The sequence below is a fragment of the Alligator sinensis genome, unplaced genomic scaffold (assembly GCF_000455745.1).
Source record: "Alligator sinensis unplaced genomic scaffold, ASM45574v1 scaffold293_3, whole genome shotgun sequence".
NCBI classification, from domain to species: domain Eukaryota; kingdom Metazoa; phylum Chordata; order Crocodylia; family Alligatoridae; genus Alligator; species Alligator sinensis.
Genome location: NW_005842604.1, coordinates 695370 through 715001, shown reverse-complemented (window position 1 = coordinate 715001; position 19632 = coordinate 695370). Strand labels below are relative to the sequence as shown.

Genomic DNA, 19632 nt, shown 5'->3' with positions numbered 1-19632 from the left:
CACTGCTGCCTTGCTGTTTGATGCTTGCAATGTTCAGTTTTGGATGAATCAGATTTTATCTTTCTGTAATAGAGTTTTGAGGTGACTAGTATGATAGAGGGTATCTATGGTAGATGTACTTTAAACTAGTAGTCAGAGATTGCATTTCTACATTAAATATTGTTTTCAGCTGTCATTTGATGTACCCAGCTTCTTAAGTCAAGAAAGTAAGAAGAACATGGCTGTTGATTTACTTTTGTATTTTTTTTGTGCTGAGACTTTGCTCCGTGAAAGCATGGATGTGATAAGTTAAGGTACTTTCACATTCTTTTTTTAACCCACTGTTGTTGTTGCAAAGTGAAGTGTGATTGGTCCAAGACATCACTGTGGGTTTTTGAGACTGACTTCTTTTAGTCATTTCCTGAAAACTTGGTGCAGAAATGTGACAACAGAGGAAGCGACAACTGACTTTACAGAGCTGAATTCATCGTAGAAAATCTCACAGTCGGATGCAGGTAAGGGCTATGCCATGCTACCAAATCTACGAAGATGTAGAAATCTGGAATAATAAGCAGTTAAGTGGAAATTTGTATCCAAATGACTCCCAGCTGATGCCAGCTCTTGAGGAAGAACATGTGCTGCTGTTCATTGCCACAGTACTCAAGAAAGCAGCTCAGGCATTGAAATGCTTTGGAGTACTCTTGAAGAGTGTGAATTGTAGCTGTGTGACTGGCAAAGCTCAGTGAAGTGTAAGTTAAAAAAACTGAAAGTTGAGGGCTGGAAAATGAGTGTGTTTAAAAAGTACTATAGTCCCTCTCCTGCAGCCTTTAGAAGATCCTTGTCAGAACAGGATGCTGACACTACAAAAGCAATGGCTATTTTGAAGGACTATCAGTGGTACCACCAAATAAAAACCAAGAGGACATGTGAGCAAGAAGCCTCAGAGCAAAGGAAGCCACTTGGTGCATGCAGGTGGCAGACCCCTCCTAAATTTAATTGGAAGATGAGCAGGAAAGAGCTGTCTCACAATCTTAAATGGGAGAATAATGAGCAAAGTCCTATTGAAGATCCCTTGCAGATGGACAGTACAAGTGCTGATGGTCTCCAGGAGGACCCAACAGGGAAGCCAATCAAAGCAGGAATCAAACCATTTCGGGTTCCATTCAACAGGTCTATATCTGAACCTGAGCCCCACTGGAGAAATAGAAGTTCAAAAACATTTCTGCACCCAGCGCATTCAGTTGATTGTGAGCAGCAGGGATATTTCATTCGTGGTATCTTCTCAACGCTGTCAAGTGGTTTTTCTAAGATGTTGAACCGAAAAGAGGAGCTCAATAGTGAGGCAGGGAATGAATGCAGGACAGATGGTGATCAGAGTGATTTGAGTACAGGTAAGTATACTGATTTTTGTTTTGCTATCTCTGTATTTGGTTAACAGGAATGTAACTACTTGCCTCTTGACATGTTTGACAGCTATTTCAAACTACCTCATAGAAATTTTACTAAAAGTTAATTTAGGGAAGTTGATAACACCTACTTCAAACTGAGTGTTCCCTAATGTGTCACTTGGTGCGCTGCTATGGCGTTTTAAAAAATATTTTAGCTTCCTGTTCATCTCTTGTTTAGTAACATTATAAAGGTTTAGCCAGTTGGGACTGAGGCCAGTGAGCTTCTTGATACCAGTCTCTTGTATTTCATTTTAAATCTATTTCCCTGATCTATTCTTGGAGCCAAAGAGGGGGAGAAGTTTTCTTGTGCCCTCTTAATTTGTCACTTGGCTTCTTTGAGGACTGGCAGATCTGATCCAAGTAACTGATTCATCTGTGAAAGTGTTTACATTTTTAATTTGAAAAATTAATAACATTTTCTAAAATCCTCCTAACTGATCATACTAAGCCCTGATGACATATGGACCCATTTGAGATAGTCAGCCACATCTCCTGTATTAAAAAAACCCCCAAAAACAAAACAAAAAAACTCCCTCAGTTTATTACAATGACCTCTGCTCATGTCAGGCACTTAAAATATCTTAATTAAAATGTAGCATTTTTTTATATGGTATAAACTAGTATTTGCTTTCAGAGTATTCAGGTATCTTTAAAATGGTACAAATAGTCTAAAGGAAAAAAAGATGTGATTATTCCAGATTAAGCCTCAACTCTGGAGTGGGGGGAGCTGATTTGTTTAGAATTGATGATTAATGTCAATAAAACTCCAAAATGAATTTATATTTCTGTGAGGAGACTCTAATGAGCTCACATTTGGGCTGATGATGATTATTACATTGTTATATGTAGCACCAGCTTACAGTTGCTAGGCTTTGTGTACTGGGGCAGTGGATAAGTGTGTTCTCACTCTTCTTCCATATGAACTCCTTTCTGGTGGACAATGATGGACGTAAAGCTACTTCTAGTCATTTTTTAATATCGAATAGTAGTCTGGCTGTTGATATTTTGTTAAATAGATGGCTCAAAAGAAAAAAAAATCTATGGGAAGGGAAGAGTAGCTCAAGATATGCCACCCATCAGCAAATAGTTGAGGGTTGTTATGGAGTAATGAAAGAACCCTTGGCTCTGAGGAGTCTGGCTCAACCTCCTGCTGAGCTTGCCGAACTGGTTTTGACTAGCAGGACTAAAGTCCAAGAACTCTCTAAAACAGACTGTAGCTGGATCGAAGAGACTCTCTGGGGGAACTGTCTGCAGGAGGGAGGTAGAAATGGGGAATGGAGTGACACATCTGTTGGGATGTTAGAAGAAGCCAATTCATGATGCTGCTTTTAGTACAGTAGATATGCATGTAGTGTAGTTAACCCTGTGACCCTGATATAGACCTCCTCAACTTAGACTGTAGATGTTAAATTGGAAGAGGTACCAGGTCTTCTATATTTATTTCTCAGCTACACACGGGTTCAACTTGGAACACTGAGAAGGTGAGGCCATATGATGACTTGGCGGTCTAAAAACGGTCTGAGCATTACCTGCGAAGAAAGGCACCTTCCCTTGACTTGAGAACACAGTTGACTTGTTCCTGTCTGAGGGGAGAGGTGGGAGGAGAGTCTAAGATCAGAATAGGCATGAAAATCTAGGGGGAAAAAAACTGGTTTCCCATGCCAAGTGAGGTGTTCTTAGGGAATCCTTAGTCCACACTCCTGTGGCCCCTAGCCAGGTCTGGATTGAGTGGCTTCTTTTGGGCCTGATCCAGCCTAGAAACAGTGGTAGATGCTGTGGCCACTGCAGCAGCAGTGAGGGGTCCAGAGACCGCGGTGGTGGAAGGCCCTCTAGAGGTAGCAGTTGGCAGCAAAGGATCTGAGGATGGCAAGGTGTCCCAAGATGGTATATAGCAAGAGATTCAGGGCACTGGGGTCTGGGTGTGCACTGATAGTACAGGGGCAGTAGCAATGAACCAAGCTCACTGCTGATGGCCATGGCCATGAGGGCCAAAGAGCCCTGACTTCTGTGGCAAGCCATGCCTGCTAACTTCTGGTGGCTCGCCAGGCTCGATAGAGAGGCTTTGCAGGTCAGTTCTGGCCTGCAAGATGTATACTGGATGCACCAGCTTTAGACTAACTAGATTCTTGTTCAGTCTTGCATCAAAATCCTCTTTCCACTGCTTATGTGGACATCTCACAAAGGCTCAATGACTCTAGACTGGGGAGGGAGGGTTTGACTGATGGAGGAGTTTGCTTTCTAGGCTTTTGTAGCACAGAAAAGGCATACTATTCCATGCTTAGGCTAAAAATAGACAACCAAATTGATTCAGATTGAAGTGTCTAGCAGCAAACCCCCAAACTTACAGATGCACAAGTCTACTGTCCCACATTAAGTATTTGTGAAGTATCTGAATTAACACATAACAGCTAATGAGTTAATTGCCATTTAAATGTGTAAAGGACTGCCTCATTTGTTTTAATGCCAGACATATCCCAGAGCTGCATTAAACTGATTGTCTTGTGTTTAGCCTTAAAGACCTGGCGTCTTGATAGTGTTAGTCCCGTTCAGGGTCTTGCCTGCCCCTTCTGGGAAAAGATTGATAACTCTCATGCATCTTGCATAGAGAAGAGAGATTGTCTTCTGAACAAGTCCCTGATCTTGCTGGCTCAAATTAGTTGCCACTTTCAGTGATGAAAAGGCACAGAATTGCTCTTGGAAGATGCTTCTCCTTGATCCAGAAAGCCTCAGCAGAGGACATGCACAAGGAACACCACTTGACAGCTCATTGGGTAATGCATTTTAGGATGTTATAACACAGATTCAAGCTAGAAAGAAAGGAAACCAATGAACAGTCAGGGAACACTGCCTCTACAGTGTGCTGAGGAAATAAGTGTGGGCCACCCTAGATCCTTGGCTTGACTGAAGCACTATTGGCTGCTGCAACTGTGTTGTGCAACTATTGGCTGCTGTGTTTTAAGTATGTTTAGAGCCAGACATATTCATTAACTTATTTGTGAATTGGTTGTAATGCAGACAAAGCCTTAAATTTCAAGAGGTTAGATTCAGTGTTTTTCCATTATTAGTAATAACCTACAGAAAACTCAGAACGTGTTATTGTTCAGTAAAAGCATCAATCAGGAATGAGAGAAATTTCAGGAAATAAATCTTTGGACTGTAAACACTCAGTAAAGTTAAAGTCGTGATTTCAATAGAAGCAGGATAAGGAAAGAGATGAGAAAAACAGTTAAACTCTTGTCTAACTGTACCTTTAGTGGAGCTTTCCACACTGTTCCAGTTCTTAGCATATTTTAAAGATCACTGAAAGCAGGAGAGTTATAAATGAATGTATAGTTCTTACTTACCTGGATCTTTGGACAAAGCAAGTCTAATTGTAATATTGTAACAATTCTACTTCAATAGAATAAATTCTATATCTTGACTCAGTAAAACTGTTTCAGTTTGGAGAAAAATAAATTGATTGCCCGTATATCATTTTAATTGGCTATAACTATCATCCTCTTGTCCTTGTGATTGTGGTATTTCCTGCAAAATTACTTCCTACTTTTGCTTCATAAGAACAAAATAAAATTTGTGTTCAATATAAAGATTCTGATTCTATGGTGCGGTGAATTAAAATGTTGTCCTTTTTCCACTGGTGCCTTCAGTGAATGAGCATTTTTTGATGCAGTCCCTTTCCAAAATCCTAACTTTTTATCCCAGATGTGTGCCATTGTTTGCATTGTGATTAAACTCTGTCCCTTTCAGTATGTTTCCAATTTGGATTTCTCAGAATCCATTTCTGATATCCTTCCATCCAGATTTATTTAGATATATTTTTGTCTTCTCATATGCAAGAGATTTTTCAATAACCTGGCTGTTATTGTTCTATATTAATTGTTCTATCAATTATCAAACTAAGAAGTTGTCCCATCCTGTCAGGCAGAGAGGAATCTGGTATCTATAGAGGCACCTGTTTAGTATTCACACTTTTCAGCTTTCTCATTACAGAATTGGTTGTAGTTAAGATCAAAAAAATTAAGAACCATTTAACTGAGTCTCCCCAAGATCCTTTTTCAAACAAAGTGGCTATATTGTTCCTGAATGATTGATTAAGAGCAGTTTAGTCTGTATGCACTTAATTGCATTATGTCAGCTATAAATTATTCTTTGGAGGGGAGAGCTTATCTGATGACTAAATGCTATACGTAACAATGGTGCTATCTAAGTAAGAATCGTGTGTGTGTGGTTTTTTCTTTTTCCATTGGGTACCTCTGCTGGCGTAGGACATGTTATCTATGTACAGTGGATTTAAGTCAGATCAGTTTTAACCATTGTCAACTAAAGCAGTTTCAAGATGATTGTATAAATAATAATCCCTGTGTTGCATCATAATAATTGTAGAGCTGAAAATGTGGTTATAATCCGTTACAGCTGTATTTAAACCTAGTTTGAAAACTCCAGTTTGGCTTAGTGCTTGTAAATGGTGTTGAATGGAATTATACAAAACTGCACAGAAGTAACAAACATTAAAAAAATTCTCTTCATGTAGGCATTATTGGCTTTTGACATCTTTAAGCCACTTTGCATTTAAGGGCTTCTCATTTTTCTTAAAGTCTGTCCTCTTATGGTTGACTAATGATGACTGCAATCCAATAATCAACTAACACAATGATGCCCAACCTTTCTGGGCTGCAGGCTAGATGAGTGTTACGGGGTTGGTTCATGGGCCAGATCTCTGTCAGGTCTGCTGCCCCAGCTCCATGCATGTGGGATTGGGCCTGCCGGCCCAGCCGTGTGCACCTGCTGGATCCAGCACATAGGGCAGAAGTGGGCAAAGTCTGGCCTGCGAGCCAGATCAGGCCTGCGGTGGATTCTATTTCCAGCAGCCCCTGCCTGCTTCTGTGTGGCCAGTTTCCATGGAGACCCCAGTAGCAACAGTGCCGTGACAGCACAGGGCCAGGGTTTCTGTGGAGACCAGCCCCAGCAGCACTAGCAGGGCACATGGCTGGGCTGGGAATTGCTCCAGGACCAGGGCTGGGATCTTGCAGCAGTGACAGTGTGGTCCAGAACCTGGACGGAGCCGGCATCCACTGCCTGCACACCCTGGATCTGGGAGGGGAAAAGGGGGTGCCCGGGGTGTGTGGGCAGCGGATCACAGCTTTGCCCCAGCTCTGGACCATGGTGTCACCATTGCAAGATCCCAGCCCCAGCCCAGGAGCAGCTCCCCACCCAGCCACATGCCCTGCCAGCGCTGCTAGGGCTGGTCTCCATGGAAACCCTGGCCCCGCATTGTCACGGCACCGCTGCTGCTGGGATCTCAATGGAAACCAGCTGCAGGAACTGCTGAGAAATGGAGTCCTGCTGCTGTCTGGATTTGCCATTTTCCCTACCCTGACATAAGGCCATGTTATCTGGCTGCAAAGCTTAGACTTTTGGCAGTGGGGGGAGCAGTGGCAGGGTTAAGTGTCACTGCTCCCACAGTGTCAAGTTTCTGGTCCTGTGTGGAGCCTCACAGATCAAATGATAGCTCTGTGGGCTGGAACTAGCCTTGTGGGCTGGAGGTTGAGCACTCTTGAGAACATTTAGCTGACTATGTTGACTTAAAAAAAGTGAGGTAATTAAGTGTCAACAATTATGATTGTTATTTATAAATAATGGGAGGATAGACTGAAGGATAAAGGCACCCAGAATGGCTGGAAGCTTCTAAAGGGCATAGTATTGGAGGTCCAACAAGAAACTGTTTTGGGACTATGGAAGCACAAGAATAATGGCAAGAGACAGATGTGACTGCACAAGGAGCTTCTGGGATGCCTCAAATGTAAAAGGAAAACAGACAGGCAATGGAAAGATGGGGCAGGTCACCAAGGAAGCATACGAGGAAATAGCAAGCACTTGCAGGGATAAAATCAAGCAGGCAGAGGTAAAACATTAGCTTCATCTAGTGAGAGAAGTGAAGGACAACAAGATGTCCTGTTAGTTTGTTGGCTAGAAAAGAAAGATCAAGGAATCTATGCATCCACTGTTTAATAGTCAGAGTGAACTCTTAGAAGATGCAAAGAAGGCAGAGTTACTCAATAGCTACTTTCCCTCAGTCTTCATAAAAATATTAGCCTACAATCAGTTAATAAGTTTTATTTGCATAAGGAAGGAGACAAGCTGAGGGATGAGAGAACAAAAAAGATGGTCAGAGGGCTTTTGACTGGTCCAAATGAGTTCAAGTCAGCAGGGCCTAATGGACTCCATCCCAAGGTAGTGAAGGAACTGGCAGAGGAGATCTTTTAGCCCTTGGCAATAATGTTTACAAAGTCATGGGAGATGGGTGAGGTACCAGAGGACTGGAAAAAGGCCACCATAGTGCCTTTCTTTAAAAAAGGCAAAAAGGAGGACCAAAGGAACCATGAACTAGTTAGTCTCAATACTCGGGAAGTTACAGGAGTATATCTTAAGGGAAGTTCATTTTCAGGCCTCTGGAGGAAGAAAAGATGATCACAAACAGCCAGCATGGATTTACTAAGAACAAATTTACTAAGAACCAAGCATATATGAATTTACTAGGAACCCAGCAAACTTTGAGCTCCTTCTTCAACAAGATAACTACTTGAGTGGATGAAAGGTATGTAGTGGACACAGTGTACCTGGATTTACAGCAAGACAGTTCCTAGCACAGCTGATGCCACAACAAAACAATGTCTGTTTGTACACTGAGTGGATCACACACAATTTAAGTCTGAAGTGTGATGCAGCTACACAGAAGGTGAATGCGGTTTTGAGCTGCATCAATAAAAGCATTAGGTACAAGATACGGGAGGTGATAGTACCTCTTTACTCAGCACTGATTAGGCCTCATCTAGAATACTGTGTGTAGTTTTGGCCTCCACATTTTTAGGATGGACATGGAAAAGTTACGGTCTGAGATGAGTGATAAAAATAATAAGGGGTTCAGAAGGCAAGCCATACAAGGAAACATTGAAGGAAGTAGCATTTTCATCTTGTGGAAAAGATGCTTAAGAGGGGATGTGATAGGAGTCTTCAAATCATTGGCAATCCCTCGCAGTCGAGGACTATTGTCTTCCATGATTGTCTTATCTGTGGGTCTGAAGATGGCTGATGAGGCCTATCCAGGATTGACAGATTTTGTTGCACCTTGGGCACATGTTTCCATGCAAGGTGGTTTTCTCTGAGTTCTTGGTTTGGTCCATAATGTGCTGTTTCTGCCACTCCTGCTTTTCTGTCTCCTGTTGTTGTAAGGTTTCAAAGTATCCTTGTAGAATGGACTCTTCTTCCATTTGGGGCAGTCCTGGGTGATAGTCTCCCACGAGTTGATTTCAACATTGCACTTTTTCAAGGTGGACTTGAGAACATCTTTGAAATGCTTTATCTTCTCTCTTCTTCAGTGCATGCCTTGACTGAGCTAGGAGAATAAAACTTGCTTTGGGAATCTGAAGTTGGACATCTGAATGACGTGGCCAGCCCAGCAAAATTGATGTCAGGTGATCATCACCTCTGCGGTCATTCTGTTTGCTTGCAAGAAGACACTAATGTTGCTGTGTCTGTCTTCCCACTGGATTCGAAAGATCTTTCGCAGGCAGTGTTGATGGTACTTCTCCAGTGGTTTGATGTCTCCTGTACGCTGTCCACATCTTGGCTCCAGATAGTAAAGTGAGGATCACAAGTACTTCATAAACCATGAGCTTGGTTTTGGATCAGATGTCATGATCTTCAAACACCCATTTCCTCAGGTGTCAGAAGGCTGCACTTACATGTTCGAGCCGATGTTGGATTTCATTTTCAATATCAGTCTTCTGCGGGAGATGGCTTCTGAGGCACAGAAAATACTCAGCGTTCTCCAGAGTCTTATGATAAATATAAATTACTGGAGCTGGAGACTGATTATTAAGAGCTTGTTGATAGAGGACCTTAGTCTTCTAAATGTTGTCAGTCCCATTTTCTTTTACACCTTGGTAAAGATGTTGATGACTGCCTGAAGGTCTGCTTCCAAGTGAGCTCACGCAAACAGCATCATCAGCATACTGGAGCTTGATGATTAAGGTTGGGGTGTCTTGGTTTTGGCTTGGAGTTGGCTGCGATCACATAGCTTACCAACCATTTGGTAGTTTAGCTCTGCTCTGACTGGAAGCTTTTTGGTGGTCAGATGTAGTACTGCAGTAAGGAATATTGAGAAGTGTATTGGAGCAATGACAGCCTTGCTTAATCTCAAAGGGATCTGCAATAGATCTGTTATTGAGAACCACTACTCACTTACCATTATGGAGCAGACAAAGAATGGTGACAAATTTTAGAGGGCATCCATACTTCAGAAAGATCCTTCACAACAGTTCTCGGTTGATAGTCAAAGGTTTGTGTGAAATCAAAGACGACGATGTGAAGAAGCTTTACATTGTTCCTGACATTTTTCCAGCAGCTGGCAAGCAGTGACGATCATGTGCGTTGTGCCTTTTGATACCCTAAACCTACACTGAGATTCCGGGAGCAGGTCTTCAGCAAGCGGAAGAAGACCGTTCAGGAGGATCCTCAAAATGATCTTTTCTACGGTGGACAGCATACGGAGGAATACTTGAAGTGCTGCCATAAAGAAGAAGAAAAACACCTCTTGTCTTGCTGGAGAGAGCAGGGCATGGGCCAAAGGCTTGAAGTTGCAGGAAAATCGGCTTAGATTGGATATCAGGAAAAACTTCTTCACTGTTAGAACAGTGAGGCAATAGAATTAGACTGCCTGAGGAAACTGTGGAATTTCCATCAATGGAGGTCTTTGAGAAGATGTTTGACTGGCACTGGTCAGGGATTATCTAGACATAGCTATGCTTATATTATATTATGGGTATTTCCCATATTTTTGGGCTTTGCTGGTTGCCACATGATGCTGGGAAGGAATTTTTCTCCCCTCCTGTTTCTATTTGTCAGAGTTTGGGGTGTTTTTTGTGCCTTCCTCAGAAGCACTAGGCTTTGGCTGCAGCCAAGTTTGAGGATTTTGACTGGGGTGTGCTAATGTTGTTGCTGGGATTAAAACCTGGAGGTTCCTGGCTAGAGAGTCATGTCCCTTCACTCAGAGTCAGACCAGTCACCACGTTTGGGATCAGGAAGGAAATTTATCCCATAGTCATAATTTGTACAGATTGTAGGGGTTTTGTCTTTCTCTGTAGCAGGGGGCATGACCCTCTTCTTTGCTTCTCTCGAGCATATTTTAACAACCCTCACAGCTGCAGGACACTGGCCACTGTTGTCCCCATGCTTTACCTGTGGCACGTTAGGATGTTATGCCTTATGGTTGTATGTCAGTGTTTCCTGTATAGTTTTAGTAATGGGTTAGATAAGATTTTCTTGGGATGGTTTGGATAGAAATGATCCTGCCTCAGGCAAGGGGATAGATTAGAAGATCTCCAGAGGTCCCTTCCAGCCCTACTTTTCTATGAGTCTGATGATTGGCATGGCAGGCTGTATGTCTGAGGTAGGTAAAGCCTGTTCAGGTTGGGGCTTAATAGGTATCTGTGAATATTTTATTCCCTAAACCTCTTTCTCAGTATTGAGACACTCAAGTATATGGGAATTCAGGGGAGTGATTCACAAGAGATAGGAATTACAGTACAGACCTTTGGAGAGAGAAGGTATATCTTGAAAGTAGGATCAGGCAGGCTCAAACAGATGCCTGTTTGAAAAGACAGGCCAGAACCTGGTATTTGGAAGAGAGGCTTGATTTGAAGGAATGGTGTCCCAGAGACCCTGAGATGACCCTAACCCAGTTTCTGACAAATGTTTCAGAATGATGAGGAAAGCAAAACAGGGAACATTGCCAAAATATTTTATCTAATTTTGTATTTGTAATCTCACAGGCTCAGCAGTCTGGGTGTCTAAGGGGAGCTTGATCCAGGGCCATAATAATCTCAGAGGTTTTTTCAACAATGGACTGAAACTCCAAATATGCAAAAAATAAGATGCTGAAGCAGAGAGGGTCAATATTGCTATTGAGGAATTGCAAAATAGAGGGCCTTGGTTTATGGTGTAGGGTGCGTAAACATTTCCACAACTAGCACTTAAAAGCATTTACCCTTCTTAAAATATTGAAATCCAAGGATTTTTTTTTTTAAATCAAAACCTGTGCTCAGAATACTAATAGAGGGCATTAATTCACACTCAAGGAGAGAGAATTTCAAACAGAGTACACGTATGACCTTAAGTCTACTCCTCTTGCATATGCATTATTCTATTGTTTAAAATATTTCCTTTAATTGATTGGCTTAACTGTGTAATCCTGAGGTTTCTATATCTATTCTTTATAAAATATAGTAATTGAAAATGATAAAATACACATTGGTAAAAATAAGGCTCATTTAGATTTTCAAGAAATCTATTTACTTAAGGGTTTCTGCATTGTATTTTTGTTTCATATGTTACTATTGAAATTAATATAATTTTATAGTTGCTAGGAAGGGCACTGAAGTCAGATAGCTGGTGTCCTCTGTGTAAGAGATCTCTTAAGAATCTGTTAGATGCATGGTCCATGTGAACTTAAGACATTGCATGTTAGGATGCCTGTGTAACTGAGTGAACAAACATGCTGAAGCAGTCAGTTTTCTCTCGGAAGTTTATATTCTTTTGCTAACCTAGATGTTCTTTAATTTCAGCTCAAGAATAGTTCTTCACCCTCCACTCATTTTAACATGTATGGTCTTCCTGAGTGGGGCTTACAGTAACAGCCTTCACTAAAATCACTTCACTTGATTAGAAGTTAATATTTAGGAGAATCTGTTAGTGGTAGCATTGGCGTGTGCTATTGTATACAGTGCAAATATATTTTTATTAGGGGTGTCAGAAACGGGCCATATTCGATTTGGATTCAGATTCGGTCTGATTCAGGGACAGTGATTCGATTTGTTGATTCAGATCACTGTTCCCGATTCAATTCGGCCGCATCCGAATCTGAAGATTCGATGTTGATTCAGAGAATCAGCGATTCAGCCATAGACATAGCTTTAAATGTTTTTTCTATATACTTCAAGGTACCAGGTGTGGCTCATGAATGCTGCAATACTGGAGCGGATGGAATGTCCCACAGAAGTGCAGGGGGGGCAGCGTGCTCGGCAGGGAACCCAGAAGTAGACTAGAAGTGCTTCTGGGTCCACTTCCAGGTTTGCCAGAGAGCACGCTAGGGGGCTCCCATGCTCCCCCAGCTTGGTAGTCGGCCACGGGGGCCCCTGGCTGCCCCCCCAGGCCCAGGAGGCACCAGTCACCGAGCCCGGAGGGCACGGGGGGGCCCCCCCCGCATGCTCCCTGGTGGACCCAGAAGTGGACTGGAAGTGCTTCTGGTCCACTTCCAGGTCTGCTGCCCAGCATGCTAAGGAGCCCCCTGCGCTTCTGTGGGACACTCCATCTGCCCCAGCATCGCAGTGCAGCCTGGTACCTTGAGGTATGTAGAAAAAACATATATAAAGCTGTGTCTACGTCTGAATCACCGAATCTTTCCAAATCTCTCCAGATTGATTCGTAGGGTTTTGATTTGATTTGTAGAGATTAAAGGGTCTCCTGATTTGATTCGGATTGGGAGATTTGGCCACCTAATTTTTAGGTCTAGATGCAGATTTTTGCATTGACTGTGGCTTTTACCTTGCTACTGATGTGAAGTGTGGAGGAGCTGCGTGTAGTATTGAATTAACTAGCTTTGGCTGTATCAGGTTGAAACCCAGTTCTCCAAATAGAAATCATACAAAAAAACCCTCTCTCGTTTTCATATGCCAAGCTTCTCGTCCCATCTACCAAAAAAGTCATTAAAAATAAACACAGAGGACTTTATCGTGTGCATTTGACCTTTTGTTGATGAAGAGGTTTGCAGTTTTTTCAGTGCATTTGCCTCCAGGCAGTGAAACTCTCAGTGGAGTCTAAAGAAGCTTGAAAGAGGTGGGGGAAAAACAGAGAGATGTGAAGATTTGGTTAACTCTAGGTTACGGGACTATAGTTTACCTTTTTCAAATAATGTTCTACTTTACCTACAAGTGATTCTGTTTTATGCTATTTTAATAATTGTCCTACATATGTTCTATTAGGAACATGGAGATCTATGTGTTTAAATCTGTGATGCTACTGATTTCGAACACTAAAATTCTGAAGCCTTAGAACAGGCAGGCTTATTGCTGCCATTTTTGTGGTGAAGTGTTTCCTGTCAGTCCTGCAGCTTGAAAAAAATTAACATTATTAAACCTCCATGGTTTTCAGAGTGACGATCCTTTTCCATGCAGGGTTTTTTATCAGCCTAGGGCAATCTTTAATGATTTTGAGATTCCTCAAAATTTTTAACCTAGTTTTGGAAGGGAGTGGAAGGAAAATGAATAATGATTCTGAGTCTGTGGTGAAGCATCTAGTAATTATGTCCATCTGAATGTGTGGGTTTCTGTGTGCTGGCCATGACTAAACTGAAGATTTAGATGTGTCACTACCATGCAGAAGTTTGTTTCCTGATGACCCGTTCCCTACTTTTGCAACTAACCTGTATGTACCTAGCAAAAGCATCATAATTATGATGTCCTGGTGGAAATCCTTTGGTTTCTGCTAAGTGCTGATAACTCCCTATCACAGTGGATTATAGTAGGAGTTGAGGGTCTCATTACTGGGTGGGGCTATATGAGGATTAGCAGAAGGTATTTTAACAGTATTGCAATTTATAAAAGAAGCTGCAGAACCAATTGTACCACTGGACAGGCCTGTGTTTCAGGAGAATTACTTAGAACAGATACTAGTATGTAATTAGTATCAAAAGAACAAGCCAACCAACAGTGATAAAATGTACAGGTTTTATTTATCTTGGTTTTATATCAGAACCTTTGTGTTAGGTTCACGCTGGTTCTGTCTACACACACAGAACTAAATGCTAGTAAAACATCTGTATCCTCATAGTAATGTGATGGTACTAACAATCTGTCACTTGCTTATGTCTACATGTATGTATGTCTACATGGCTATTCACTGTCACTTACTGTAGATGTATCTGAGCTAGTTTAAACTAGCTACCCTGGGTACTCCTAGCAGTGGGGCAGCAGAAAACTCAATGGGAACTGTCACAAAAACCCACCAAAAAACTGGGTAAGATCACAGGCTAACAACTTGAGCAAAGTTCTGTATTGCTGCAGCTAAGCTGCTGGTTGCTATTTCTCCCTTTTTAATCTGTGCCCACAGGTGCAACCCATTAAGCAGTTACTACTTTAAAGTACCACTGGGTCTAAATTTCCCTCAATTTTTTTTTTAATTGAGTGAAATAATTTGCAATGAATTTTATGTTAATAAAAAGTAATTATGACATCATGACTCAGTTTAAATATGCTAGTCAAGAAATTAAGTTTGCACAGGAACCAGAATTCAGACTCCTTATGTACAAGGGTGTAGGTTGTAGCTGTGCTGGTCTAAGGACATAGGCAGACAAGGTTCTTTGGGTGAATCTGGTATCTTTTATTAGACCAACTCAAATAGTTGGGGGAAATTTTTTTTAGTAAGCTTTCGGTTTTAAAAACCCTTTGTCAGACTGAGGAAGTCGCTGCAGTTTGTGTGCGCGCTTATGTATATGTAGGTATTTCAAACTATAGTATATGATACTTTTACCTTCTTTGTACAGCAGTATATGCATAGGTATATGGCAAGATCGCCAAGTTTTGTGATTGCTGTGAAAACCATAACTTCAAATTTCCGGATTTTTATTGTTTTAAAACAGGTCTTCAACTTAAAATAAATAAATAAATAAAAATAAAAGGGAGATGGGAAGGGAGCCAATTCAGTTTCTGATTGCAGACTGACACATCCTGTACAATATAAAAATCAAATAACAAATGCACTAAGTATATTTAACTGTAATGTTTGTGCTTTATGGTTAGATCATGGGTTCAAACACCTGTATTTATTTTAATGACAAAGTTCCCAGGTACACACTGTGTTATATTATTTAAAAGTGCTCTATCCTATGTGACATTAAAGGTACAAAAAATTAGGAAAAAATCTGTTCAACTGTCTTTTAAGTAAGTCAAAGGTATTTACCATCATTGAATTATTTGTGGGGGTGAGGGGTGGAGAAACTTTTTTAAAATATCTGTGGAGAATATTATCGAACTTCCTAAAAGAATTCAAGCTGGATTGAGGACCAGCACAAGAAACTTCAGCCTAGAGATGACATGCCTGGTTATGGGAACTTATGAGAAAAATGCTTTCTCAGCTGTAGTGCTGTTCTATAATAGATTATAATTCATTTGATTTCAGACACCCAAACACCCTTATCTCTTAGAGTACTATAGAAGAGCAAACCTGAAGCTGAATGTAGCTTTAAAAGGAAAGTTAGATCAAGGAAAGAAATATTTAGAGATATTGCATACATCAGTTGCTGCTAAAGCTGGAGCCTGGCTCTTCTCATCTGAAAGGAATGCACAAAGAGACACTGTAATAGCCTAGAGATACGGAAGCATGGTCATTGATGTATAAAATGAAATTCAAGGCACTTTGCATTTTAATGGTCTTTAATCACATGAGAGTTCAGTAAAGAAAGCAAAAGAAGTAGGTATTTTTCTGGTTGTCACAATGGCTCATAGCTTTAGGGCTGTTAAGTAGAGCTGTGGGTAACAGGACTCCAATAACAATTCCTATTCTGTTCTTGAAGAGATTTTATGAAGAGAAGAGGCATGTATTGTTAATCATTAGTCACTGAAGACAGAACAAGTAGTAATAGGCTCAAGCTACATCAGCATACATGGATCCTAAATATTAAAACAAACTTTTAAGAATTAAGTAGGAAATAGTACAAGATGTCTTGCATGTCCATTCATCACTTTATAACCATGACATTTCAGAGCCATCTTGATATACTTGTCTCTTACTGGTTGGCACTACTTTGAAGAGAACTTCAAAATGTCTGTTTTTCTAGCTACCAAAACAATTGCTGTTGCTTCTCTTGTGAGTTACTTCTTGTTTCCCAGCTCACAGCTGCTACTCTTGATCTGTTTGTCACATTTCTTCCTTCTCTGCTAAGTGGTTTTGAATTTCTTTGAATACTTCTCCCTGCGTGTCGCTGGTGTGAAGTCCCTTAGGCTTTTGTACATTCACTCTGTGCTCTTCTGCAGCCTCTCCAGAACTCTCAAACTAGCTCCCTATAATGTAGCTTCTGCTTTTTTCTTTCAAATACTAGGATAGAATTCACTGCGCACTGCAATAGTAAATAAAAATCAGTTTACACCTTTACTCAAAGACAGTAGTTTTTATGCTGGGGCCTTCAGATCAATAGATCTTGTGCTGTTAACAGAGGCCTTTTTTAAAAAAGATAGAAAAATACAACTACCTCTTTTGAAAATTGCGAAGTATTTTATAATTTAAAAATATGGTCTAGTATTTCCTTTCGTGTTTATCATTTCCAAGAGTGGATATTTGTGGTTGTATACATTCTGAAATTAACGGGTGTGTGTCTCAGAGATCTTTGCGCTCAATGGCGCAAAAGTAGCTTTTAATAAACCCATGAAGACAGTTACCTACAGCTGGAAGGAAATGCTTCTCAAATGTATTGTCCAAGTTGACTTCTGTTAATGTTCTCTTGGGTACATGAACTTTCCTTATCCCCCTCCACTCATTTTCTGACCGTATTCAGGATTCACAGCTCTCTAACACAGAAATTGCATATTGCCTCTGTAAACTGGTTTTCCCAATAGAAATAAGATACATTTTAGTGGTAATTTTAAAGGAATTAATGATGTGCATTGGTTCTTTTCCCTGCAGTAACTTCACGTTCATAACCAAAACAGTCACTTTCTTTCCCCCAAATCTGACTGGTTTTATGTCATGAAATGCAGTTACAAAGCATGACTACTATTAGGACTCTTACATTTGACATCTCATCTGTAAATTTCAGATGGATCCTGTAACAGTAAAAAAAATAAAAAAATAAAAAATTCCTGGCAGCAGATCATGTATCACATGGGATCACATATTGTCTTTCCAGAGTATCTGAGACAAGCACCTGCAATTTTACCATAATGACGAAGGCCTTTCTACATCTTTAGATTTAAAGATAAAATTAATTTTTCAAATTCCTGTTGGAATGGGATGGGGGGAAACAGGATGGGACAGGACAGGGAGGGGAGGAAGTTGTGTTTTATAAGTATGGAAAACATATGGCACATAATAAAACATTAAGGAGCAGTGGTGTTAATGCCTGAAATCTCCCCAGAACCACAAATATGTTAAGTAGCAAATAAATTGCTAGTAAAACAGTAGAGCAGTTGCAATTTAGAATGTGGAACAGTAGGAGGAAGGAAAGGAAATATGTGAGAAATTGTCATGTAACATTTTGTGGTCTGATTAAGAATGATGGCTCTTTGGGAATTAATTCTGCCTTTTCTCCTGTGACCCCACAAACAAGAAAGGAGGTTCCATATTGAAACAAAGCAAAACAAGGAAAAATCCAGTGAAATAAAGTATATGAGATGCCTGAGTTTAATGTATTTTTCAATTATTATCATCACTTGCTCACATAAAATGTTCTTTCTGTAAATTTCTTATTTTAGACCACTTCCATGTTTCTAAAGTTGGACAAAGATACTTGGACATTTACAGCATCACCACAGGAAATACTGACAATGTTTAATATGGTTATTTAATCATAATAATAGCCAATGCAACTGTTTTTGTACTGATCGGTGGCATATCAACTGCCAGTTCCAAATTTGCCTCAGTGTAACAGGGATTTCCTAAATAAACTGGTCTATAAAAATATTTTCTTGTGTAGTATTGATGTCTCAAAATTTGGAGATTCACTGGTTTAGTGCTACACATTCTTATAATACATTTCTTAAACATTATATAGGCACTTTATATAGCCAGTGACCCTATTCTGAAAGGTTTACTAATGTTGAGTTTTGGTTTGAAAATATTTAGATCATGTGGTAGTAATTAAAGCAAAGCACTCTGAGTCAGGTGTCTGAGCCTTAAATCTGAGCAGAGCCCAATGACTCACTGTCCAACCTTGACCAAATCAGTTGTAACCTCCTTATGCAAAGTGGAATTTTTCAAAGGCAGCTCTTAAAACCAGATTCTGCATCTGAGCTTGCTAGCACTTTATACATTGCATCCATACATCCTTTAACTTGGGCTGTGAGAAAAGGGGTGTTTTTTAAAACTCTCTCAATGCAGTGAGCTTAAAAAAACATCAGGCTTTTTAAAAATACAATTGACAATGGAAAAAAATCTCTGTTATAGTCCTACAAGATTTTTTTTTCCTCCAGAAAGTTGTTTTTTTTTTTTTTGTTTGTTTTTGTTTTTTTTTTGGGGGGGGGGGGTTGTGTGACACCATTAGATATTAATGAGGAAAAAATCTTATCTCCTTTATGGTCCAAGTTTTTCATTAGTAATATGTGAGCAGATTCTACAAGCTGAGAGGAGAATTTGGAGAATAGGGGATATGGAACTTTGTTACTTAAGTGGGCCAAATCCATTAATTGGTGATTAACAGCTGATTCCAGGTTTTAGTTTAAATATGTATACTTTGCTAGAATGGGGGAGGTCTTCTAAAATAACATGGGGAGTTGGTGTTATGTAGCCTTTTATAATATGTTTGAAGCCCTTAAAATGGCCCATTATTCAGGCAGTTGTTGTTTTCAGTGGCCCAGATAAGAAAGCTTTAGCCTAATATGCTTGAATGACCCAGATAATACCCTGTGAATGCAGATTACCATATTAGATCCCAGCATCCTGTGAACAGCATTCCCTCCCCCTAAATCAGTCCTGTTGTTCTATCTCAGTAAGATCTTCCACATCTACACAATACTGGTTAGTCTTTCGTATTCTCCCAAAACTTTTTATTTTTAGGTTTCAAGCTGTATTTATGTTGCAGAGTCTGGTAGTTGAACAAATAGCTAAAAATACTTGAACTGTTTTTCTGTGAATATGATGACAGCTATCAGGTTTTTATGTATTATTGTTTATTCGTCACAGGCACAAACCCTGTTAGATGCTGTATAGTGTCCCCTGCTCCCTTCACTCCTGCCCTACAAATTCTAGCAATCCACAGACTTGCATCTTGAGAAGATCCACCTACCTTGCCTTGCAGAGGGTATTTCCCATAAAGTAGGCTTATGAAAGAAAGAAAAGGGAAGGAAAGGAAAGGAAGGAAGAAAAGAAAGGAAAAAGAAACCCACTATAAACCTGATTTCACTTTATGAAAGCAGAGTATGGATGAGATGTAAAACCGGTG

General features: G+C 40.4%; 1 protein-coding gene across 1 annotated transcript in view; it reads left to right on the top strand.

Moving 5' to 3' along the window:
* The first annotated feature begins 850 nt into the window (after window positions 1–850).
* The window catches only part of RASAL2 (RAS protein activator like 2), a 178876-nt gene continuing 160094 nt past the window's right edge, over window positions 851–19632 (top strand). Inside the window, exon 1 of the mRNA XM_025214769.1 lies at window positions 851–1370. Within this exon, the coding sequence (XP_025070554.1) occupies window positions 851–1370 (520 nt within the window). The remainder of the gene's footprint in view (window positions 1371–19632) is intronic.